The following is a 24,933-nucleotide window of genomic DNA, read 5'->3' as shown; positions in this document are numbered from 1 at the left end:
TGTTCTGTTGATTTTTTTAGAAAGCTTTTGTAACATTATACACTACTGTTCAAAAGTTTAGAGTCAGTAATAATTTTATTTTCAACCACATATTCTATAATAAATGCAGCTTTGGTGAGCACGAGAGACTACTTCAAAAACATTAAACAGTCTTACAGCTCTAAGTAGTGTGCGTGCATGTACGTAGCCTATAATAATGTATATGTAGGCTGGTTTTTAAACTATATGGCATCTTCTAGTGTCAAATTAAGTTGTGACGTGTAATACATACTCAAACTCTTTACATTAGATAAAACATTAAGATTAAACCGAGTCAGCAGGTTGTGTATGTTTATGTGATTATAGTGACCCCTTCAGGCTTACCAATGTCAATTACAAATTAATGAGCTTAGTGAGTACTGAAAGCAAACAGATATTCTTTAATATCAACTTGGAAGTTCACATACTAACTGATAACTGCTTAGAAAAAAAAGATACCTACCATGCCCTACTACACCGTCGTTTGTAGATTTCATTTTCTACAAATTGATAGGAAGATGCTTGAAGACACACAAGTGAACAAAATCAATTTTCTGGTTGGAATAGGTTTATTTGATCTGTCTGTAAACAAGGTGGTTAAATCATGGCATTTTTTTTTTCTTTCCTTCCACGTAAATTGAGTTGAATATCAGCTGGTCAGATGTAAGAAGGGAGAGAATTACACAATTTTATCATTTCTTTAATCTGTACATTTTCCACACGCCCTGGAGGTTGAATTGATGCCAAATATCCCAGAGGTGCCACTGAAGAATCGACTCCTCACAGGGCAGGAGTTAAAATCCGTCTCACAGTAGCAACAGATCAGATCTACATTATGGCACAGGATACACAGCTTTATTTAACAAGTTTCCACAATACAACTGACTTCAACTAGTGATCTTTTTCCAACTAATACCACCATATCCCAGAAAAAGTTAGTGTACACAGTTTACTTCAGTATCTTTTTTTTTTTTTTTGTCTATTTAATGAAGCATTTGTACCGTGCTATGACAGTTTGATACATCGCAATTAAGTAGTTTACAAGGCAATGACTTCCAGATGATTTCATTCTTGAAAATAACAGATTAAAAGTCAAAAATGTTTAAGGTGACATGTTAACAATAAGACTGCCATTTCATCTATTCAAGACATTCATGAGAGGAATTCTCAGGTAGTTATACATTTGATTTTTAATTTCAAACTGTTTAGCCAGTAATAGTGTTTAATACAAATGAGCTTGGTGTTACATTGTGTATTTGAAGTGTTGAAAATGTAGTGTTACAAAGTCGGCAACAGATGAAGCTAGCAGTCATCCTTCACAACAATAGTTTGGAGCAATTCTGTTAATCCCACCGGATGCAACAAAAAAAAATTGGTCCTATTAGAGAACCCAAAGTGAAATGGACAGAACCAGAGGTACATTGGGATGGCAGCACTTTTTGTCTAAAAAAAAAAAAAAAAAAAAAGGACAAACAAACAGAAAAACATTTTACAGGAGCTGGCAAACAACAATTATAAGTGCCTGAGCTATTGCAGCGATGGAATGTCCATACAGAGTCCGGGATGCAAAGGCTCTTGGGGAACAACTTAACCCAAACCTTGTAAATGCTGATCTGCCACCACATTCAAAATATTCCAACATTAGACCAATGACTTACAAGACCACATCCAAATACAACAGCAAAAGCATTTGATATAAGGTTTTCAAAGTAAAGAAGGTACAGGGCATATAATAGAAGCTGGGCCGAAGGTGGTGCAGTTCACAAGGGCAGGGGCGCTTACTAAATGAATTCAGGATCAAACCAAGAAAAACAATAATAATAATAATAAAAAGTGTTACATGACTGGTTAACTTCATTCTCAAAGCTGAGACAAGGTGGTGTAGTTACTTACTGGAAAACGATGATATTGACCTAAAAGATATGCATGCACTTTTTCCATCCTGGACATGCTGTATACAAGGAAGACCATGAGAGCTCAGCAAGGGCTCAAAGCACTCGAGAGGCATCAATCTATCTCAAGCTGTTCATTAGCAGTGCCTAAGGAAAAAAATTGGACAATGTAGTGCCTTTACTTGTGAATTTACACAATTTGGGTCGTCCAATTTTTTTTAAAAAATCTTCATTTTTTTACATCGGTTATGTACAGTAGTGTTTGTGATTGAACCTTCATGAAACCAACATGCTTGATTTACTGTGGCACAAAACGGATGTCAGAACTTGGAAAACTAAAGGACATGGAGCATTAAACAAAAGGAGAACTTCATAAAAAAAAAAAAAAATGGACAGATAGATTTGGAGAAAGACAATGATGCATCTACTAACGGGTTCTGGTAGTGCTGTCAAGTTGACAAAAAGGGGGCGAGGATGAGGGTAGGGGTGGGTGGGAAGTGTGGTGCGGTGTATTAAAGTGAGCTGCTGTGTGGATGGATGGGAAGGGGCTGCTTTAGTATCCAACTTTCCTCAGGTACTCAGCCATGCTAAATGCTTTCTTGTTGAGCGATCCTCCGTGGGTACCTTCCTTTCCCATGACTATAACCAACACTGGAGTACATAAGGAAAGAAAAAAAGACCACAAATGAACAAAACTGAAAAGAAAAGGGAAAAAAAAAAAAAGTCTTTCCCCCCGATGACACGGGGACATTATAGGATATTATCACCATTCTTTCCTTGATTGCTATTAAATTTTTTCAAGACATTAACTGCTTGAAGGAGAAAGCTTAACAGCAAACTTCTTTCTTCTTTCTGTCCCTCAAGTGAAACTAAACAAGCTTAATTACATTAGAACCCTGAATCCCTCAAGTATTTTGCCATTGAGTATGCCTTCTTATTCAATCCACCTCCATGGACCCCTTCTTTGCCCATTACAAGAACCAAGACTGAAAGAGAAGAAATAGAGAAGGGGAGAGTTGAGAAGTGCCGTGGTTAGGGAAAAAAAGGGAACAATCATGAAACAGAGGAGAAAGAGAATCACAATTGCAATCAGAAGTGTTTGCATGCACATGCGCTTCACCATTATAAGCAACCAAGTAGAGGAAAGCTATTCAGAGTATTTGACAAAGAGGTCTGAAGCTGGCTGCTTGAGCTTTGTAGTGACATATTTTAGTGTACAGGAAAGAGGAAATAGGAAGGGGAATTTGACGCTGCCACATTCCAAAGGACCTTTAACCCGCCCCACACACACTAAATCCTTTAGAAACGGTTACCTCTCTACGATATCTCTGAGAGACTTTCACAGGACCCACATTGACACCATGTTGTGTATTGAATGTGTGCTAAAACACACTGTGTGCTGTGGTGTAATACAAGCAACCCAACTTTGGTTATGAATGTCAGATCTTTAAAACTCACCACAGGGATTGTACAAAGTTTCTACTCGACCTGCGCCCTGCTGATTTATCTAACTTAGATAATAGGGTGTGGAGGGGTGTTTACCGCACAACCGGATGATTGATAGCTCAGGCCCGAATTCATTAAACAGTGATAGGGAGAAGGAAAACCTCACACGCGGTTCAAGGAACCTGTTAGATCAAGAAAAGCTTGTACATGCACAGCGCTGAAATCCAGCACTTGGGTGTTTTTCAGAAAAGAGGAGGAGTGGGGGACAGAAGATTACACCGGCTTGAAACTATACCTTCCTTACATTCAAAGAGAGGACCACAAAGGCAGACTGTATGAGTGGGCACATCTCAGCATTAAGGGTCATCGTCCTAAATTAGCTTATGTGAAAAATTTAAAAACTAGTAAGGAATCAGACGTTTCTCCCACGCTAATCTACACTAATACTTGTTCTGAGCAGACACATATCTAATGAAATGCCTGTCGGAGGTGCTAAATTAAACACAATACTCATAGTTTACCTTTGCCAGCTCTGCCTATGGAAACATTGTATGTTGGCTCTCCATTGTGACTCTTTGTCCTGATGTCCATCGTCCAGTCCCCTTCCAACGGAAGGCTGTCTCTGATCACAGAGCACTTCTTTTTCCCGAGAGTCAGCCCACCGGTGAAGAAGCCCTCTCGGTCTTTGCCGACGATGACATCGATTTCATCAGGCTGAAAATGAAGCATTAAAAAAATTAAAAAAAAGACACTTGTTTAAATAGTCAGATCGTTAAGTGAGGTTTAATATCATGCAGGTCACACAAGATGGGAATACTTTTGTAGAAAACCTGAATGGATTATTTGCATGCATCAGCATGCTATGAGTGCAAGCAATCTGACCCATTCAAACTAGCAATTTAGGTTGAGGCACCTTTTGTTTGTTTTTTTAAAGCATGACAATGATAACAGCACAACTCAGGCTCTGTGTGCTCAAACACTGAGTGAGCCTTCACAGGCGACGGGACGCCATCTTTGTGCTCCTGAAGGGAAAACTTGAAGCACGAGCGCCACTGTCTGAACTTCCTCCTCTGCTCTCCTCTCGTGGCCTAAGACTGCAGCTTATCTCAAGACTGATCAGAGCGAGTCCGACCTCTGGGAGAATCTAGCGAGGGGATCTGTGCATCTGAAGGACTTGTGACATATAAAAACAATGCACACCGCGTAGATATGGTGGAAATCGATATTGCTGAATAATGCGAAAGGAAATGTGTGATTTAATCAGAGCCGGACCCGTCTGCATCCAGTGAAAGTCGTCGAAATCTAAAGAAAACGTGCTGTGTGCGCTCGGTTATACCGCGGTTGCACTGTAACTAGGGTCGTTAGATAAGCATAATGTGGTTGATTGTGATATGAGTAATGAAGTCTAGAGGCCGTGGCCACAGCCCTGTGCTTCATCTGGGCCTCGATCCATTCAGCAGAAACACTTCTTTCACTCATTCTTTCGCTTTTGTGGGAAAAAAGCGAGGTTCTGTTGTACCGCTGCAGCTTTGCTAATGATAAACACGATAACTCGTGTGTTGATTTTATTAAGATATACGCTTGAAATGGTTAGCTCGCGCTGGGCACGAGACCGGCTCCCCGTGCACGCGTGCTAAAGCTGACTAGCTTGCTAACACCCGAATCCCTCCGCTCGCCGTACAACACAAATTACACCCCGAATTCAATGAAAACGAAGCGTTAACCGCACAACGGGTGCTAATCTAGCAAAATCTTACCGTTATACCGCTAAAAGTACCACCCTCTGAAGATGCCCAGACGTATTTGGCGTCCGTGTAGCCAACAATGGCGGCATCCTGGCAGCTGCCATCGGCCATCAGATTATCCACGTAGCTTTGCCAAGACATTTTTCTGTATTTTGAAAGGATGTATAGGACGAACTACACCCACTGGAGTGGATATAACGCTATAAGTGCTATAGGTCTAGCGAGGGTTGCGCGGATGGAGGGTTTTGGCGTCTCCTGTGCTGTCCGGCTCGTCGGCTTGTGTGAAATCTCAGCTCGGGCAGGAAAGAAAGCCGACGGACTCAGACAGCGCCTGGGTGTAGTCCCGCGCTATATCCCTCCGCGCAGACGACTCACCACCGCCACTGCGACGCTGGACGAAAATAGACCCTCTGATGTGAAACCGCCAGATCAGTCTCATTATCAAGATGTAATTGCTTTCAAGCATCGCATAGTTTTTAAGATAAAATGTGGAATTTTTTTTCATCGTTATGACTCATGAATTAGTTACTTTTTGTATTATTTTTGCACATGATGAGTTCTGATATTTCAGGAAAGTATCAATTAAAGGGATAGATTCAGCGAAAACTGAAAAATTAAATAAAATGAAAACTATATAGACATTTAAAAATTAATAATAAATATGGAAACCCACACAATGTTATGTAAAAATAAAAACTAATTCAAAATATTGATATAAACTCTAATGGTACAATTAATGTCCATTGTATGGACCCCCATTATACATTCCTCAAAATATCTTTGTTTACGTTCCACAAAAGAAATAAAGTCATACAAGTTTGCGATGACGTGTCATTTTTGGGTGAACTTTAAAAAAGGGATTTTGTTTTAATACCCCAAATATGGGTCAAAATTGATTCTCATTTGCCTATACACGTTGCCTATAGGCAAATTTTAAATATAAAATGTTAAATATCATCAACTCTATTCCATTTCATTAGCTAAGCTCAATAATATAAAACACAGTAAAAAAAAAAACAACCATTTAACTTTTCAAAACAGCTAACTTTTGTTTTATATAAAACACAGAATAACAAAATTATAAAAAATTACCACTTTCCCCATCAGGTCAGTTTATTCCATTTTTACACATATAGGAATTTTTTTTCGTGAATGTGCAGTGCAACATATCTAACAAATTATATGAAACCTAAAACTTAAATGCTGTTGATTCATCTTAATTATACAATAGAATCTGCTGTTTCAGACAAATTTTGTCATTAAACATCTAACAAATTATATGAAACCTAAAACTTAAATGCTGTTGATTTTTCTTTTCACAGAGACTGGTTGGTGATTCACTGCTGACATTCATTGTCATTAATGTCAGGACAGATCATGTGGCAGACAAGGACACAACAAAGCCACTAGATATTAATATTTACAGGCCAATCATTTGGCAGGCACACCCATTGTCTACAGTCTCGTTATCTCTCTTTTTCGAGAAAGCCGAGGAACATTATTGTAATCACCTGACCGTGTCACTCCTCTAAATCCAACAGACAACTTGAGATAAAAGGCAGTAAAACAAAAAATGAGTTGCATTATTTGGATCAGCTGCTTTAAGGCAGAAGATTAAAAACAACGTGGTTAAAGAATAAGGACATAATGCATATAAAAATGACTGATTTTACTACATTCTTTGTGAAAAACACATTTCTAAAATGTGAAAGAAGTGGAGCTTTAAGAACTGGATGTGCAATAAATCTTTGAAAATCCACGAGATGGGAGGCTCCTCTCTGTTGAACTAAACCACTTCCTGATTTTCCTCAAAGTAGGTAAATGCTCGTGAATTCACTGCGCGTTAGTTCTGTATTACACTCGACATGTAGAAAATGTGTTTATTACATATCTGGATCCTTGGAACCAAAAAGAAATATAAAAGAGAGCCAACAGAGAATTACAAAATGTTCAAGCGATGAAGTGAAATCAGAAGAATGAGTGTGTGCAGAATGCAATTACTCCCCCTACTGATCACTGCTGATATTCTGCACAATGCCACTGCATAATAATAATAATAATAATAATAATAATAATAATAATAATAAATAAAATACACTAGTGCCGCATTTCTCCAAAATATGTTTAATATACTGATCTCACTTAAATCTCTTAATTTTTTTTTTTTTTTTTTTTTTTGCGAATTATGTCCAAAATTATATTATATTAAATTATAATAGTTTTGTAATAGCATGCTTAATAACTTGAAAATATTCAGGCAAGAACAAAAAATAAAAATAAATAGTAGATTTAAATAGTAAATCTAATACTGTTAAAAGGTGTTTTCAATAAATGTTAAGTCGGGTCAGATTGTCAAGTGTTTTATATGTTGTACTTTATGCAATTTTATATATATATATATATATATATATATATATATAGCCTGTATTAGGTATATATATATATATATTATATATATATATATATATATACACTTTCTGTTGGCCAGAACAGTGCTTAGATAGATAGATAGATAGATAGATAGATAGATAGATAGATTTAAAAGAAAAAGGTAGCATACAAAAAGGTAACGAAGTTGTTGTAGGCCTACTGATAAATAATGTATTTAGTGGCGGGTTCCCACTGTGATTTAACTTACCCCGTATAGTTATATTTATTATTTTTTATGTGGACAAAAATAGTGGAAACCTTTAAATGTTTTTTATTTTTTTGTAGACAACACTGAAACAGGTTTTCGGAAATAAACTTACTCTGACTAGTATTTACTTTAAAAGTGAATAAAAAATTTTTGACGTGGAAAGTATGTTGAAACAAAAGAGTCAATGAACTTACGCCACTGCACTAGTTTGAACGTAATAAGCCGTATTCACCATCCTTTTTACGCGACATGCCTGTTGCGCTCGTTTCCCAGCATGCATCGCGAATTTATATAGCCATCTTGTCGGGAGGTGAAATTTTTTAGATTTTCTGTTACCGAAGTCTGCGAGTTAGTTGGCTGTAAACTTTGATGTCAGACCGTTTTCGTGGTTGTTTTGTTAGTACGCCCGATTCTTGTCGCCGGGTGTCGTGAGTGACGTGTGAGGCGGTGTTTCGCAGCGCTCGGTCAGGATGTGTTTGATACTCATCTGTAGGTAGAGAAGTGAGCGGCAGCAGGGGGAGTGAACGCAGCCGAATCTACGACAGCGGCCTCACCGAGCTCCGATCACCAGCAAACGAGGATAAACGAATAACCGACACGTCATCTCGCGCACGCCGCTCGCGGAGATTGTGTTCGTCCGCTGTTCACGCGCCGAAAATGCAACAGGAGGGAAGAGGAAGACGGATAGCGCACGACCGTCGCGGAAAACTCTGAAATTTGGGGTCCGGTGCCGCAACAATTTGCTGTTTTGTGAAGTCAGCAGCGTCTTTAAGGGGTCTCGGTGTCATAAAAAGCTGTTAAGCATGTCTAAGATGCCTGCTAAGAAGAAGAGCTGCTTTCAGATCACGAGCGTGACTCAGGCTCAAGTCGCGGCCAACAACGCGACCGACGACACCGAGAGCCTGGATGACCCGGATGAGTCCCGGACAGAGGACGTGTCCTCCGAGATATTTGACATGTCCCGGACTGACTATGGGGCTGAGATATGTGACAGGAGCTCCTCGGAGGAGACTTTGAATAATGTGGGTGAAGCAGAGGGCCAGTTGCCCGCTTCCACCCCTCTGAACGGCGGGTTTAGCCCACGCACCCTGGGTCACCAGGGCGTCCAGGCCTCGAGTACTCAAGCGCCGGGGATGACTCAGCCCGCGCAAGTCATCAGTGCATCAAGCGCCACGACCGTAACCAGCTGCACTTCTCGCTTTAGGGTCATTAAGCTCGACCACGGCTCCGGAGAGCCCTTCAGGAGGGGCCGGTGGACCTGTATGGAGTATTACGAGAAAGACCCCGAGGGCTCTGTGATGAGCAGGACTGTGGATAGTATCAGGCACACCAGTGTGAATGAGCCCGGAGCGGATAGGGACAGTGGGCTCGGGGCTACCGTCGGGTCTGTAATGGCTCAGGCGGCGCCTGATGTAAGTTCCGACGGGTCGTCTTTCACCGGCCCGCCGCAGAATCCAGAACTGCACACGCACAGCTTCAGTGTGGCCCTGCAGCAGGTCACCTCAGGGTCTGGATCACCTGAGTCCTTTAGTAATAAGCCAGTTCCTCCGTCTGCTCAGCAGCAGGTGCCGGGCAGCTCTCATGTCGCTGTCCCTCACAGTCTCCACGATGGAGGACACCCTGGCACCCACCTTCAGAAATCTCCCAGCGTCCCTCCTCCTCAAGTGCAGCCGCTGCTTTATCAACCCCAGCCTATTACGCACCAATCAACAAGTCAGCCTGAGTACAGCCAGCGTAACATGCCGATTACGGTCACCCAGACCCTCCCCGGGGTGAGCCTTTCCGTCGGGCAAGCCGTCACTCAGGGGTCGGCCCCCGTTCCGACCGCGGCCACAGGAGGAGTGCAAGTCCTGGGTACAGTAGAAATGTCTGGAGTCCCTGGAGGTGTTCCCTTAGGGAGCCAGCCGATCCCAAATCTGGTGCCGCATCCTGCGGCGGGGCTGGTGAGCAGCATCGTCCCTGTGGCGTCCATTCAGCAGCAAACGGTGGCACAGTACCAAGCCTCAGGAGTAATGCATGGTTTATCGACAACTCCGCAAAGCACTCAGAGCTTGCCCGTAGCACCGGTGACTGCCGCAGTGGCTGGCGTCCCGGCCTCAAGCGTGCTCACTGCTGTGCCGGGATCTGCTACAGCGCCCAATACCTCCGCACACAGCCAGGCGTCCCAGGTTCCCCGCAATGGGACGGCCGCGGGAAGCGTCTTCAGTCAGACGGACGAGAGTCGGAGGATGTCTGATGCGTCTGCGCAGGTTCACAGTAAAGACATGATGAAGCCCTTCATCACACAAGGCTTGCAGCTGGCCAACCCGGCTGTCAACAGTTTTTTCGGCATACCCATTTCCATTGATGGGGAGGAGGACAGGTGAGGTCCACTGATGTTCTGAATGATTTAAGGGATTTGATTGCCTGAACTTTCACTCTCATGCAGGGTTCCCGAGGTCAAGACCTGGAAATGTCAAGGAGTTTTAATACGGGTTTCCAGGCATAGAAAACTCATTGAAATTATTCCATAGTGGATTTTTTTGAGGTACACTCGATATTTAATTAACTAGAATCTGGTCCGTGTGAGTGTCATCCCTACAAGTTAATTCATTTACCTGTAATCATGGAATGGGAACCCTGCTCTTCTTTTGTCTTGATTTAGTTTAGTTCCAAAAGCGCATACACAGGCTCAGTTAAGAGTTCAAGGATTGTTTTTATTGATTGGAATATTTAATGGAAGAGGTGTCAACAAATGTAGATGAACAGAAATGTAGCATGGATTTTAAATCATGCTATAAGCTTCAGTGGTTTAATAGTCATGTACTGCTTCATCTTGGTAATTTTCCACACTGTGTTCTGTGTGCATGCCTGCTGTGGTTGTTTTGTGAGGAATACAGTGACATGTGATGGATGTTTGGTTGTTCTCATTAGGGTCATGACATTTCTTGCTATTTCATGACCAGTCAAATGTTTGGACACACCCACATATTTTTACTCTTTATTTTTTACTGTTTTTTACATTTTAGTATAAGTAAAGCCATTGAAACAATGGAATTATGAGAGTCATTTAATGAATAGAAATGTTAAAGACACTAAACCTCATAATGTGGTTTCCAGCTTTGTTCATTTTCTTAACCAGCTTCATGCTATTCAAATAATATGAAATACACAAATGTGAATCCAAAAACATATTTAATGTAGTGTGTCCAGACCTTTTGATTGGTGAGGGACCACGTCTTGTGATGCACTTGTCAAATTTTCCACAAAAATTGATTAGTCACGTAGGATTTTTATTTATTGGTAATGAAGTCAGTTATTTAGTTCAATATATACTACTGTTCAAAATGTTTGGGGTCTGAAGTTTTTTTTAAATGTTCTTGAAAAAGTCTCTTCTGCTCACCAAGGCTGCATTTATTTGATCAAAAATACAGTAATATTGTGAAATTATTTTATATTTAATTGATATATTTTTACAATTTAAAATAACTGTTTTCTATTTAAATATAATTTTAAAATGTAATTTATTTCTGTGATTTAAAGCTGAATTTTCAGCGTACACAAATGTTACTCCAGTCTTCAGTCACATGATCCTTCAGAAATCATTCTAATATGCTGATCAAGAAACATTTCATATTATTATTATTAATCCTGAAAACTGACCTCTCATAGTAGATACATTGTGATACACTGCGATACATTTTTCATGATTCTTTGATGAATAAAAAGTAGAAATTTGATTTGAAACATTGTAACATTGTAAATGTCTTTGTTAATTTTGATCGATTTAATGCATCCTTGCTGAAAAATTATTTCTTCAAAAATATAAAGTAAATAAATATTACTGACCCCACATTTCTGAGAAGTAGTGTATAAGACATAACGTGCAGTGAGGTTATTATGTAGTACTATGACAATCTGTCAGAACCCTTAAAACAAGCATGCAAACTAAAATGTTTCTTATTTGTTTCCGGATGTTACAAGAATGCCAGAAAAGACCGTAACTATAAAATGCTTTCAGAATTGAAAAGCGACATGTGCATATCTGGTGACACAGTTTCAGTTGAGAAGTGTCGCTGCTTGGCTTCCTCTTAGATGCTCGATTTTCGGTTCCAGCGTTGCAAGTTGTACACAATATATCAACTTGTTGCCATGTTCGAGAGGAAATGGTGAACTGTGGAGTGCTTCAGATCACTCTGTGGCTTTAGCTTGGTGCTAGTCAAAGTACAGACTGAGCAGGAGGTGGTCATAAACTCGAGGCCTGGATCTCAGAGCGATTCCGCCTACGTGCCACTCAGTCGCCCGGCCCGGGGTGAGACGCTTGTCACTGGTGACACCTTCTGTAGCTGATATGAAAGGGGGGCCGTGATAGTGAAGGCCTGTCACGTAGCAAACAGTAGACCTTCCCCTATCTTTTACTTCTAGAGATAAGGTTGCTCCACTACGTGGTTAAAATTTTTTTTTTTTCCCATTTATTTTGTTCTTTATTGCTCTTTCAAAAGACTGAGACAGCCATCATTCCCCATTTATGACTCTAAAGACATAGTTTTCAGGTTATGTGTCTTTATGTATAGGGGCATGAGCGTTCCTGGTCGTTCAGATAACATGTTGAGTGATTTCCTCAAGAGTCAAGACAGCATTCCTGTTCAGGAATTACTGAAATATGCCATGCATCTGCCTTTGTTCCCCCACAAGTCCCATGAAAGTATTTAAAAATTGTTGACCTAGCAGCCGCTGTTGTTGCTTTATTTATTTACATTCACAATGCAGATATATTTATTTGTATAGTTGTTTACAACTCATTAATAAACATGACTAATTTTTTTTTTATATATTTTAATTAAATAAATTAATATTAATTTAAATATTGTTCAAGAGTTCTTTATAATATAATATATATATATCTATATATATATATATATATATATATATATAATATATATATATATACATGTGTGTGTGTGTGTGTGTTATTTTATATATATACATACATATACAATAAAATATTATATATATATATATATATATTATATATATATATATATATATATATATATATATATAATATTTAATTATAAATTAATATTAATTTAAATATTGTTCAAGAGTTTAAACGTCATTAAGTTTTTTAAAATCAAAAAATAAAATATAAATAAAAATCGCACTAGTGTTCAAATGTTTGTGGTCAATAATTAAATGAAAAATATTATTCAGCAAGCAAACATTAAATTGATCAAAAGATTGATTTATAAATGTTTTTTTTATATTCTAATGATTTCTAATGTGTCATGTGACTGAAGACTGGAATAATGATGCTGAAAATTCAGCTTTGATCACAGAAATAAATTACATTTTTTAATTCCCATTATTATGAGATTGCCGCTATGCCGTGATGCAATAATATAACTGTGCTACAAATAAAAAAAATTACTGTAGTTTTTTTATTTTATAATTTTTTTTAACATTGTGATTTGGTAATGAGAATGGAAGAAACATACTTAATATCCATTAAAATGTCACATGCAAACATCTTAATGGTTGGACATAAATGCAAAACATCTTGAATGGTATTTAACTATTATTATTTTTATAATTCCATTATGATGCCTATAATTAATATTAAAAAATGAAATATGACCGACTTGTTGCGTGAAATAAACTCAATTAGCTCAACTAATAAAACACTGATTGCATCACACTGTCATTCACAACAAAGGCCAGGTCCAAGTCCTGCAAAGTAACATAAAATAAAAAAATTACCCCATACCATATTATTTTTAACAAACATTCTAAGTCTTAGGATTATGAGTCTAAGATCTGAAAAGGGTTTTAGATGAATTAGCTCATTGTGCAACATGAGGTCAGATTTTGCCCCATCTGCTGGTAAGAATGTGTAACCGCTTCTGTTTCTGCCCTTCTTTGAGAAATGATGATGTATTCTCATGCTGGCATATAACATCCCCTGACAGATCACCAGTTATGCAAGACTGCCCTATAGAGTATGAAGAAAGTTAAAGCCTTAAGCTAACATTACCTTCAGGACTTTCAGGACTAGCTTAGATTTATTTGTTGATTAAAACAATTGTTTTACTAGTCGTATGTAAGTGTCATACACTGATTCATGTGTCAGTCTCTCAACACCAGCGCAGGTCAGAATGAATCTTCTCACCCAATTTGTCTCTCTCTCTCTCTCTAATGCCTCTCATTGCTCTCATACCTAAAAGCTCTTAGTATTAGGCAAGCATTCACTCTTTCTTTTAAAAAAAGCTTCTCAACACCTCCGTCCCAGGTAATAACGCTGGCGGTAAAGCAGTACACACACTTTTCAGGTACTTCCTGTGGGGGAACTTCTGTAGGCCTTTGTTCTTGTAGAGTTCTGTGTTGTCATGATCTTTCCGATCTCAGTTTTGTCTTAAGAATAAGAGCTATTTCTTTCGTGTTGTGTAAGGGGCAGCCACACTACATTTTTAAGCAGGGAATTTATTTCACACTCATAAGTGACTGATTTGGATCGCTCTGCGTAGACAGGAGCCCCATCTATCATACAAATAGCAGTCCTAATGTGAAGTGCACTAGTTGATTCCGATAGAGTTTGTTGCTAAGCTGACGTCACAATACACTAAGCATAAAAAATACACAGCTCATGCAAATTTTGAGTGATCAATTCCACTTCTTCATTTTCCCATCCGCTACAGATACCAATACTGCAACCCTCAGTTATATATTAAATGAACTTGGATGTATCCTTGGATTCTGTCTTTGATATCCCACAATCCTGTGTGTTCCATTCCATGATAGTTAATAAAAAAAAGATGACGTTTGAAAGTTGTGTAAATGTATGATTCTGACCAAATTTTTGCGCTTGATGTTATTTCTGGCGAGAAATCAGCATTATAGTAATTAAATATTCGCTAAGTTATCACCAAAACTCGTTCATTAAAACGTTATGCTGCCTCAGAAGCCTGTCCGAAATCAGTTGCGTGAGATACCTTCGTGCGCAAATGCTGCCTGCAAAGTCATTGCCTAATAAGACAGATGCCTAGATTTTCGGATGCATCTATCGTGAAGTGTGTGACACTCGCGATGTTTACTGCATCTGCCGTCTCGCTACACGAGGAGGACATAAATACATCATTCCCAGAACTGCTCTGAGAGTCACTTCATGAGCATTTGACCATTTGATTTGAGTAAAACTGTCATATCACATACACAGAACTGTAAAGGTATTCACGGCAACCCATCAAAATAAAAGTCCGGTTTGATTTGAAGACATTGTGCCTATTACTATTTTCAGGAGAATATACATAGCCTACTACTACTAAAATGAAACAAACATTATTTTTAAGGAATAATCACACAACATTTCTTCCATGTTTTAATTTTAATAGTAAATCCCCTTTGTTTGCCAAAAAATTAAAAGATAAATGAAAGAATGTTTTATGCCTTCATTTGATAACCAGAAAAAATTAAATATACAATAGAATTTCTGAGGGAAAAAAATATTAAGGCTACTTTTAGAAAAGAATTAATAAATTAAGTTGTTTTATGCATTAAAATAATAAAAAATAAAAAAAAAAATAATTTAACAACAAAAAAAAAGTATAGAAAAAAAAAAAAAAACAACACAAACCAAACAAAACATGTAATTTTTGTTAAACTTTTAATAATTTGATGTTTAAATGTATACATTTTAATAATTTTAATTAATTAGACCTGCTTTTTGATTAATACAATTTAATTAAACTATTAAAAACTAGTCGAGAAAAATTAAAACAAGAAAAAAAAAATCCAGAAAAATTAAAACGAAATTTGGAAAAAAATAAAACAGGATTTAGGAAAAATGTAACGGATTTAATAGGGCCCTAAAAACTTAATTTGGGACAAAATAAAACTGATTTCTTAGGGCCCTACTTTAACAGTATGGCTGCACAATATTGGAAAAAACTGACAGTATGTGCTGCACAATATTGTTGTTTCCTGCTAGGTGTGATATTTAGTATTTATATGCTATGGTATATATATTGGAAAGATTATACAGGAAAGATCGAATCATTCTAGAGTTAGTGAGGTGTGTTTGTTTGGGAGTTCCTCTGCACTGAAAAGTTTTTTTTTTTTTAAATTTTTTTTTTTTTTAAGTAATTTTTACTCTATTAAAGTAAAAAAAAAATCTATTTTGTAGTGTTTCGGAAATCTTGTGTTTTGATGGGCCAAATTCACACTGTTTTTTACCGATTAAATTACTATAAAAATAATAATAATTTTTGTGATTTTTATAAAATAAACAAAATGATACATTGTAATAATACTTTAAAATAAAAAATAAAATATTTTACTGTAAAATTACAGTATTATTATTTACATCTTAATTTATTCATTTTCAAACAGTAAATCAAAATAAAATGCGCTGCCATGTTCAGAGTGTTCATTTACAGGCGTGCAGCCCATGATATCAGTGTCTCACAAGGTCTCGACTCAGACACTGAAACACTGTCATGAAGTGCATGTATGTAAATGCAGCGCTTCACTTTAAAGCCAGTAAAGCGTATACTCATTTAATTCAATTGCAGCCTGCACAATTTTAAAATTGCACTAAGCCATATTGCATATTTCGAGATATTGTGCAGCCCTACTTAACAGTAACAACCATCAGGCACAGTATCAGATTTGGATCTGTCCCGTCTGACTGATACCCAAACCAACAGAAAGATTTGTATCAGACAGACACTGAGTATCAGATTGGCACATCCCTAACTTTTCGGTGTTATATGAATTGTATTTATAATCCCATGCACTGTATGCATAACTTTACATACATGTAAAAACAGGAAGTGCTTTAGTATATTGCAGTATAATTAACGAATTGGGTATCTATCAAAAATAGCCTTTGCGTTGAGACCGTCCCTTTAAGCAGAATTTTCAAAAGACTTGTTTTGGTTGTTACCATAATGATCCCCACTGAGTTAACCAAATTATCTTTATTCTAGTTCAGACCATGTTCTTATGACAAATCAATTAGCTTTGATCCGCTTCAGAGTTATAAACATGACCTCAGTGATAAAATAATAATATTTGCCGCAAACCCACTGTTATGGTTACCCTAACCTGGTTCCCTTATTTTGATAGTATGTTTTCATTGGCTCATGGTTTTAAGAGTTCTAGCCAGCTAGCTCATGTGTAACATTATCCATACATTTGGAGTCTGCAGAAAGTGCATATTTGTCTCAACACGTAGCTGTCGAATGCTTTTTAAAACAATGATTCTGATGTTTATTGGATCCAGATATAATCTGCTGTCCCCGTGAGGTTTCATGCATGGTAAGAAGGAAAAGAGCCCTTTGCAAGCGTGTGCTTGTGGGGTCTCGGCCCCCACCAGAGAGCAGCCAGTGTTCCACGGATTCTAGGAAAAGCTGTTTGCTCAGAGTCCAGATATTCACACATGTGGAAAATCCACTCCTGTCCCCTCCCCTCCCATTCCTATATAGAGAGGAGAGGAGGTTCTGCTCCTGCCTCCATCCCAATATAGTACATTCTGTCCTTTTCCTTTAAGGAAAGGTCCTGGTATGTTGAGGTAATGGTAACTGCCTGTGGTCCCTTCCTCTATCACAAGAACTTGAGCGATTCTTCAGCTTTTTGCTATTGACCAATCTTTAGACATAATTCATATCTTTAAGTGTCAGTGAGATGTTTGTTTTTTATCTATGACTAGGCAATATAGATAAGAATGATCTGTATCCCTGTACTTTTAGGCTTTTGATTTGATATATAGCTTTGTGTTTGTTTGAAAATAGCTTTAAAGGGGAACTTTGAGCATTGTAGGTTTTTTTTTTTAAATGCATAGTGTGATTAAAGTAAAAGATAAAATCTAGTAATATAAACCACCATCCAAAGGTTTGGGGTCAGTATATATATATATAATTATATATATATATATATATATAATATATATATATAATATATTATATATATATATATTATATAAGATATATATATATTATTAGTATTTTATTGATCAGCGATGCATTAAATTGATTAAAATGTATAATGATAGAGTTCTATTTTAATTAAACGTGGTTCTAATCAACATATTAGAATGATTTCTGAAGATCATGTGACACTGAAGACTGGAGTAATGATGCTGAAAATTTTGCTTTGCATCACAGGATTAAATTACATTTTACAATACATTAAAAAAGATTTAAAATTATAATATCTCACAATATTACCGTTTTTACTGTAATTTTTAAATTCAGCTTTGGTGAGCATTAAAACCTCTTTCAAAAACATGAAAAAAAAATCAGCTTTTGAACAGTAGTGTATAAACATATTTAATGAGATGCAATCTCATTCTGACGCGGAAACATAAAAATAATGTCCACAAAATCGGAAAGCCTAAAACAACTCAACAACCATGTTGCCTGATTTGCATCAGCGAAATCATTGAAAATATATAGTGAATGTCTTCTATATTGGCCAGCTTATCTCAACTGTTCTTCTTGTGGTTTTAAACACCACATACTAATACAAAAAAAAAAAATAAACAGATCCCCTCATTTGCCCTCTCTTTCCATTTCCTCACATAACCCATTCAACCTTTTCTATTTCTCTCTTTCCGCTGGATGGAGTGCAGGAATCCCTCCACAGCTTTCTTCCAAGCCTTCCAGTCCGGCAGTAGGCTGAAGGACTCAAAGATGACCTGTGATAGGTACAGTAATGGGACGGTCCCTGGTGTGAAGGCAAATGATGGTTGAAGTGTGCTGCATGGGCCAGGCATGGCTGTGAGGCTTAAACGGGGCTTTTTGCAGTGGAGCTTAGCACAAACATAACGTACAGTGCTCGTATGCAAATTGCAGTATTTTTAAATGTGGGCTACATGCGATGAATCATGTTTCAAAAAAGTTGCTTTTTCACTAATGCAATTAATAGGGGAGTGTTGAGCTGCAAGGCTTTTATACAGCAGAGTGTCACCATGCCAACTCACTTATTCAGCAGAGTTTGTTCCTGAAATATTTTATCCATTCATTTTTCCTATAAGGATTACACTTTATTTTACAGCACATGTACTTACCCAAGAAAGTACTGGATTGTATAAAGTAACTGCATGGGTTAAGGTTAGGTTTAGGGGAAGGATGAGGGTTAGTCTAGTTATTGTTATTGCTATAATAAATATGTACAGGACTGTAAAATAAAGTGCTTCCGAATCAGCTTGGTTTCTTGACTAACCTTATGTTCTCACCTCACAGTATCTTGTTTTTAAAGACTGGAATAAGTAATCCAAGTGGTGCTATGTTTGTATGGAAAAGCCTGCCTTTAAAGACCTTTGCTTGAGGTTCCCACCAGCAACCACTGCTGTCTTCTATAATTATCTAGCAATACATCAAAAAAATCGTCCGAACAAACAACCCCAACAAAATACTTCTTCATAAAAAACAACCATCCTCAAAAAAAAATCCTGTCAGTAAGTACTTTGCCTTCACGGCATCAGAGAGGATGAGATGAGATGTGTGCTGCTGCTTCTGTGTGGATATTGAAGAGCACAAACACTCTTTGTACACGTCTGTGCAGCCTGAAACACCTCTTCTTATTTAAGTGGCTTTTTTGTCACTTTTTAACTTTTCTTGACCTTTATAAGACTGTAATTCTTCAGCAGTTGCGTATGCATGTGTATGTTGATAGGCTTGTGAAAGTTAACATTAGTACAACTTGGAGAGCAGTTTGGTCTCCCAAATTGTGTCAGTGTGATTTTGTACTAAATGCATTTCCTCTTAAGTTGACCTTTTATTATTGAAAATTACAGAATGTCTCCTAAGCAAGTAAAATCAATTGAAAACAACATAAACTCTCAAATTCTGGAACAACCATTTTAAGAAAAACACCACATATAAAAAAATAACAACTGGGTTCAGAAAAACAGCACATATGCAAAAATGTGTACAAATATGTAGAAAATTATGGAGGAGACAAATTATACTCTCAGGTCTAGTTACCTTTAACTCTGGTAAATATTGAAATTTGGGGTCAATTACTTCTCTTTTTTTTAAAAGAGACTTCTACTCACCAAAGCTGTATTTATTGATGGTGAAATACAGTAATATTTACTGTAGTAAAATATCATGGTTTAAAAGAACTTTTCTATTTTAATATATTTTAAATTGTAATTTCCCCTGAATTTTCGGCATCGTTACTCCAGTCTTCAGTGCCACACTATCCTTCAGAAATCATTCTAATATGTTGCTGGTCAAGAAATATTTTTTTATTATTAGAGGTGGACTGATATGGGTTTTTCTCTGGCCAGTGAGAATCAGGGCAGCCGATGGCCGATTTATGATGTGCTGAAGTCAGTAACAAACTTTGTTCCCTCGGCAGCATTTATCAAGTTTCTGAAAACAAAAATGTGTAAACTCACATAAACAATAGTAATGCTAGGCACAGTAACACCCAGCAGCAAATCGCGGTTTATGATATTTATTTTATAATTATTAAATTATGTACATCGATTAAACTACTGTGTTTTTATTTGGGGGGGTCATTTGTTTTGTGTGGATAGATTCATACATTCATTATATTCATTAAAGGGATACTCCGCCCCAAAATGTAAATTGTGTCATTAATCACTTACCCCCATGTCGTTCCAAACCCGTAAAAGCTCTGTTCGTCTTCAGAACACAATTTAAGATATTTTGGATGAAAACCGGGAGGCTTGAGACTGTCTCATAGACTGCCAAGTAAATAACAGTGTCAAGGTCCAGAAAAGGTCTGAAAGTCATCGTCAGAATACTCCATCTGTCATCAGAACTGTAATCTGGGTTATATGAAGCGACGGGAACACTTTTTGTAAGCGAAGAAAACAAAAATAAAGACTTTATTCAATAATTCCTTTATCAACGGTCTCCTCTGTGTCTCTCCATATCACTGTATGCTCTTCTGTATCAGCCTGATGGCAGATGGAGTATTCTGACGATGACTTTCATACCTTTTCTGGACCTTGACACTGTTATTTATTTGGCAGTCTATGGGACAGTCACACGCCTCCCGGTTTTTATCGTAAATATCTTAAATTGTGTTCCGAAGACTAGCTTTTACGGGTTTGGAACGATATGGGTGTAAGTGATTAATGACAAAAATTTTATTTTGGGGTGGAGTATCCCTTTAAAAACGTACATGTTGCCATGGTGATAAGCCGGTGATAAGACCCGTTTGAAAGTTCTGTGCGACTGCCGCTAGAGGGAGAAATACGGCAATCATATCCAAATGTCGGAGACAGTGGAAAAGAGAAATTCTCCGGTACAGAAACAGAATTGATAATGTCGGAGCTTATCTATACAGTGCAGGCTACTATAATAATTTAGCCACTAGTCTCATTACCAGGTTTTGGTACCTGTGCCTACTTGTAGCCTAAACTACAGCTGGCTGAAGGCTCGCTAACAATACAGTTCCAAAAACAAACTTTGGAGAAAGAAGCAATGTGCAGGTTTTAAACTTCTGTGAAATGATTATGACGTATTTGTAAGCAACCAATGTTTTGCATAACTCTGTCTCTCTCTTTTTTTGCCCCCCAATTGCAGTGCCTCTGGAGCAAGTGTGGTTGCCATTGATAATAAAATAGAGCAAGCAATGGTAAGTTTGTTTTTTAATATTATTTTGAAAAATAAAAAATCTTCACATTTTTCAAATCTTAAAATATATAAAAAAAATATACACTGTAAATATACAAAAAAAAAAAGTGTGTGTGTGTGTGTGTGTGTGTGTATAATGTGTGTATATATATAACTTATATATATATATATCTATATATATATATATATAATTTTTTTTATAAGTTTCACATTTGTTTTTTTTTTAAAAGTTTTTAACACAGCCCTGCAAAATTCTGCTGATTTGCAAAAAGCAAACATATTCTGATTTGACTATGCATTGAAATTCAAAAATATCACTAAAAACTTTCCATAAGATTTTTCAAATTACACATCAACTTTAATGCACTTATCAAAATAACATGCTGTCATGTTTAAAAAGTTTTAATGACAAAAATATATGTAAATGTGTAATTTACCTTACAATCTGCAAAAAAAGTTGAAAAATGTTCAAATACAATTAATGTCAAAGAACTTTACATAAACACAAGACATTAGCTTTTTTCACAAAATCTGCAGTAAAACACAAATGTATCAGAAAATATTTGACTCGTGTTTGCATTTTCTTCTAACCTTAAAAATCAGGATTAGGCATAAAATATTGTCTTCAAAATAATTCATACATGTGAAGATTGTCTGAGAATTGAACACATAGTTGTAATCTGGCAGAGTCATCTCAGAGGAGGACAGGAATCTCTGCTGATACAAGACAAGACAACTTCACCCTACAAATGGTTGTTGAAATGCAAAATGCCATGAAATACATCTTTTTTATACATTCTATGGTACAATCCCGCCCGCTCCCGCAATTATTCTAATATTGCATAATTTTCGCGCATCAGGGAGCCGCTATCATTACAGAGTATTTAAATCTCTATCGGCCATCTCTCTCTCTCCTCAACCCGTGATCAGTCAAATCTCACTCCTGCAGCTCGTGTTGAATGCAGGGTTGCCAAGTCCGCAATTTGTTTTGGTTTTGTACCTTTAAACTGTTCATGGGTTGATTTTCCCCCGTGGGTTAAAGGTTTGAAATGTTGCATTTGACTAAAAGGCTTGTATTGAAACCTTTTGCATTCTGCCTGTGATAAAACTGTGCTAGATGTTACGTTTTGTGAAGGAGGGCCACTGGTAGGAAGCTTTTTAGCTGTGTTTATGATCAATATGCATAACAGTGACTGTAAAATATGTATTTTAGGAATGGAAATAACATTTTCAGTTTTGATATTTGGGATATGGTCATTGCACTACTTTGGGCACTACTTTAATCACCAACCAACCACACCCCAGCCCCCCGCCCCTCCCGCACCCACTGACCTCTTTTTGGAAAACTAAAATATGGTCACCCTACATGGCGTTCATGCACGCACAAAACTACTAGGATGGTACCTCTGTGTTTCACAAATCCATGCAAAAGTTTATTTCAGATCATTTTAGAATACAGTATAGGATGTACAGAATATTCTTCAGTTTTATGCAAAACAGAAATACAACAAGTAGAATATCAGATATCTGTCATATGGCCAAAAATAAATGCAAAAATTATTGCATAGTTGTGTTTGACACATTAAAACAGTAACAATGTATCTTACAAGATAACACGATGTAACTTTGCTCTGTTGAAATGTGTCCCCACATCAAGTCCTTGAATTTGAGGGTATTGGACCTGGAAAGTCCTTGAAAGGTCCTTGAATTTGAAGTTAATCAAGGTTTGGGAACCCTGGAGATGCAGGGCAGTGCAATAGACAAATGTTGAATTGGTACCAGTTTGTACTGTTTTCTGAAATGTTGTCATGTGTTGTCACCGTCACGCAGGATTTAGTGAAAAGCCATCTGATGTACGCTGTGCGGGAGGAGGTGGAGGTGTTGAAGGAGCAAATCAAGGAGCTCTGTGAGAGAAACTCTGTGCTGGAGCGAGAGAACGCAGTGCTCAAATCCCTGGCCAACAACGAGCAGCTCTCTCAGCTCACTGTCCAATCCAACTCCAACGCTCCCGTCCCGGGCCAAGCTCAGCCTTACCTTCAGCTGGACGTCGACAAGAACATGGACTCCCTGCCACGACAACCGCAGCCCAACGTCACCTCCGCCTGAAGCCTGTGCGAACGACGCATGTATCATCACAACAGCAGGAAACTCCGCTGAGCGCGCATGCTGTCCGCCATCGACGCAAGGATGACTGCAAGGAGAGGCGTTTTCTGCTCGGGCACAACACGCTAGCATTCCTGCGGACTGCGGTCTTGCTTTGGGTTCCGTTTGGCCCCTTCCCCCCCCAGATGAGGTGGAGAGTTTGTGAAGAGAGTTATTTTTTTAATAAAGAGAATCCAGCCATGAAAAGGGTGTATTTTTTAGCGTCGCAGTTTTCAGAGTCTATTTTCAGAGCCACCGCACTTCATGTGATTTCGACTCACCAGTCTGTTCAGTTGTACTCTTTATTATTTATTATAGGGCTGCTATTTTCAGAGAGGAACGATGTCTACAGAACCTTTCGATCCGACAGCAATTGGTCATCAAATCAAGCAGCAGTCTTACTATATCAATCATCAATGCAAGAGTAGCAGTGGGTGGAGTGTAAACACTAACAGCGACGTTTCTCTGTGGATTACGAATGTGAACCTGGTCTGAATGTACATTTTGTATAGTGTAAAGATAAAGAGCGTAACAAGTTTGTACAGGTTTGTGGGCGAAGATCTAAACTGAATCCTCAATGGTCTACCCCGATGAAGAATGCTTCAGTTCTGTTGCTAGTAGTATGTTGGAAAAAGAAGTCAGTTGCCATATTCTCCTGCCCGCTACCCTGATGTCTCATATGTTTTTGGGGTCGGGAAGGGGATTTAAAAGAAAAAAAACTGTGAAGTTGTTCAACCTACTTTGTAACCAAAGATGCAAAGCTGTGTAATTCCTTTTTCTCTCGCTCTTTCGTTATGCACACTCTTATGTACAATTTTTTAATTTTTCCTCACGGCAAACTTTTTTTTGTTGCTTTTAGGCATGTTCTGCATGATCTGTAACAGTCAGACCACTTTCTTACCTCATTTGTATTGGGCACTCATATTGTAAGTAGTCTGTGAATAGTGTCGGCAGGGGAAGGAGATCTGGAGGCGATGGTGAGGAGATAAAACAGACTAGTGTGTGACGCACTAGCCACAGATAATGAAGTGAGCCATGTTTCGTTCATTTAAATGGTGTTTGTATTTCATATGCCAATAGTTTTGTTACATTGCAAATTTTAATGTATTTAAATAAATGCAATATTCAAATTACAAAACCGCTCTGGACTATTTGTATCACACTAGAAACGGGGTGTGAAATTGTCTGCGATGCTCTTGTTTCTGCTTTATGCACCATGATGATTATTTTCACACTTTAAGTCTCACATGATTTCGTCGTAGGCAGTGACTTCCCCAGGAAACAAGACAGATCTACCTTGATGTGTGGCTGCGGACACGTACGGTTCATAAACATACCTAAGACCACAACATACACAATTTCAGGCACAAAAAAGACCCCGATTAATTGAGAAGAGTTAACTTAAATTAAAGGATAAAATGGTTATAAATACAAGTTTTTAGCCATCATACCAGATTTAT

At 37.7% G+C, this 24,933-nt stretch overlaps 2 protein-coding genes across 4 annotated transcripts; one reads left to right on the top strand and one right to left on the bottom strand.

Annotated features, from left to right (window-relative positions):
* Positions 1-568: 568 nt before the first annotated feature.
* On the bottom strand, positions 569-5,467 carry LOC109065105 (profilin-2-like). Of its 2 annotated transcripts, XM_042769993.1 has the most exons (4): positions 5,114-5,467; positions 3,878-4,070; positions 2,798-2,896; positions 2,368-2,561 (listed from the first exon to the last, which is right to left on the bottom strand). In XM_042769993.1, exons 1-3 carry the CDS (start codon positions 5,240-5,242, stop codon positions 2,799-2,801), a joined length of 420 nt encoding a protein of 139 aa, XP_042625927.1. In that variant the 5' UTR covers positions 5,243-5,467; the 3' UTR covers positions 2,368-2,561; position 2,798. The 2 variants fall into 2 exon arrangements, with proteins under 2 accessions (XP_042625923.1, XP_042625927.1); XM_042769989.1 differs by lacking the exon at positions 2,798-2,896 and having other exon boundaries at positions 569-2,561.
* A 2,524-nt stretch (positions 5,468-7,991) lies between these two features.
* LOC109065104 (TSC22 domain family protein 2) lies at positions 7,992-24,611 on the top strand. 2 transcript variants are annotated; one of them, XM_042769940.1, is made up of 4 exons: positions 7,992-10,101; positions 18,346-18,420; positions 21,281-21,332; positions 23,162-24,611. In XM_042769940.1, the coding sequence occupies exons 1-4, from the start codon at positions 8,543-8,545 to the stop codon at positions 23,435-23,437; spliced, it is 1,962 nt and encodes a 653-aa protein (XP_042625874.1). In that variant the 5' UTR covers positions 7,992-8,542; the 3' UTR covers positions 23,438-24,611. The 2 variants fall into 2 exon arrangements, with proteins under 2 accessions (XP_042625874.1, XP_042625879.1); XM_042769945.1 differs by lacking the exon at positions 18,346-18,420 and having other exon boundaries at positions 7,995-10,101.
* Positions 24,612-24,933: the final 322 nt, after the last annotated feature.

This window comes from Cyprinus carpio, chromosome A2 (genome assembly GCF_018340385.1).
Source record: "Cyprinus carpio isolate SPL01 chromosome A2, ASM1834038v1, whole genome shotgun sequence".
Taxonomy (NCBI): Eukaryota; Metazoa; Chordata; class Actinopteri; order Cypriniformes; family Cyprinidae; genus Cyprinus; species Cyprinus carpio.
Note: the sequence above shows the minus strand (reverse complement) of the source record. Positions and strands in the feature narration are given on the sequence as shown.

What these genes read in the sequence shown, in the direction of transcription:
- LOC109065105 (XM_042769989.1), bottom strand. Translation starts at nt 5,242, where the DNA reads ATGTCTTGGCAAAGCTACGTGGATAATCTGATGGCCGATGGCAGCTGC. An exon ending in GTACTTTTAGCGGTATAACG is followed by an intron (nt 4,071 to 5,113) that starts GTAAGATTTTGC and finishes CTTCATTTTCAG; the next exon opens with CCTGATGAAATCGATGTCAT. An exon ending in CATAGGCAGAGCTGGCAAAG is followed by an intron (nt 2,562 to 3,877) that starts GTAAACTATGAG and finishes TATGTACTCCAG; the next exon opens with TGTTGGTTATAGTCATGGGA.
- LOC109065104 (XM_042769940.1), top strand. Translation starts at nt 8,543, where the DNA reads ATGTCTAAGATGCCTGCTAAGAAGAAGAGCTGCTTTCAGATCACGAGC. An exon ending in ATTGATGGGGAGGAGGACAG is followed by an intron (nt 10,102 to 18,345) that starts GTGAGGTCCACT and finishes GATGGAGTGCAG; the next exon opens with GAATCCCTCCACAGCTTTCT. An exon ending in ATAAAATAGAGCAAGCAATG is followed by an intron (nt 21,333 to 23,161) that starts GTAAGTTTGTTT and finishes ACCGTCACGCAG; the next exon opens with GATTTAGTGAAAAGCCATCT.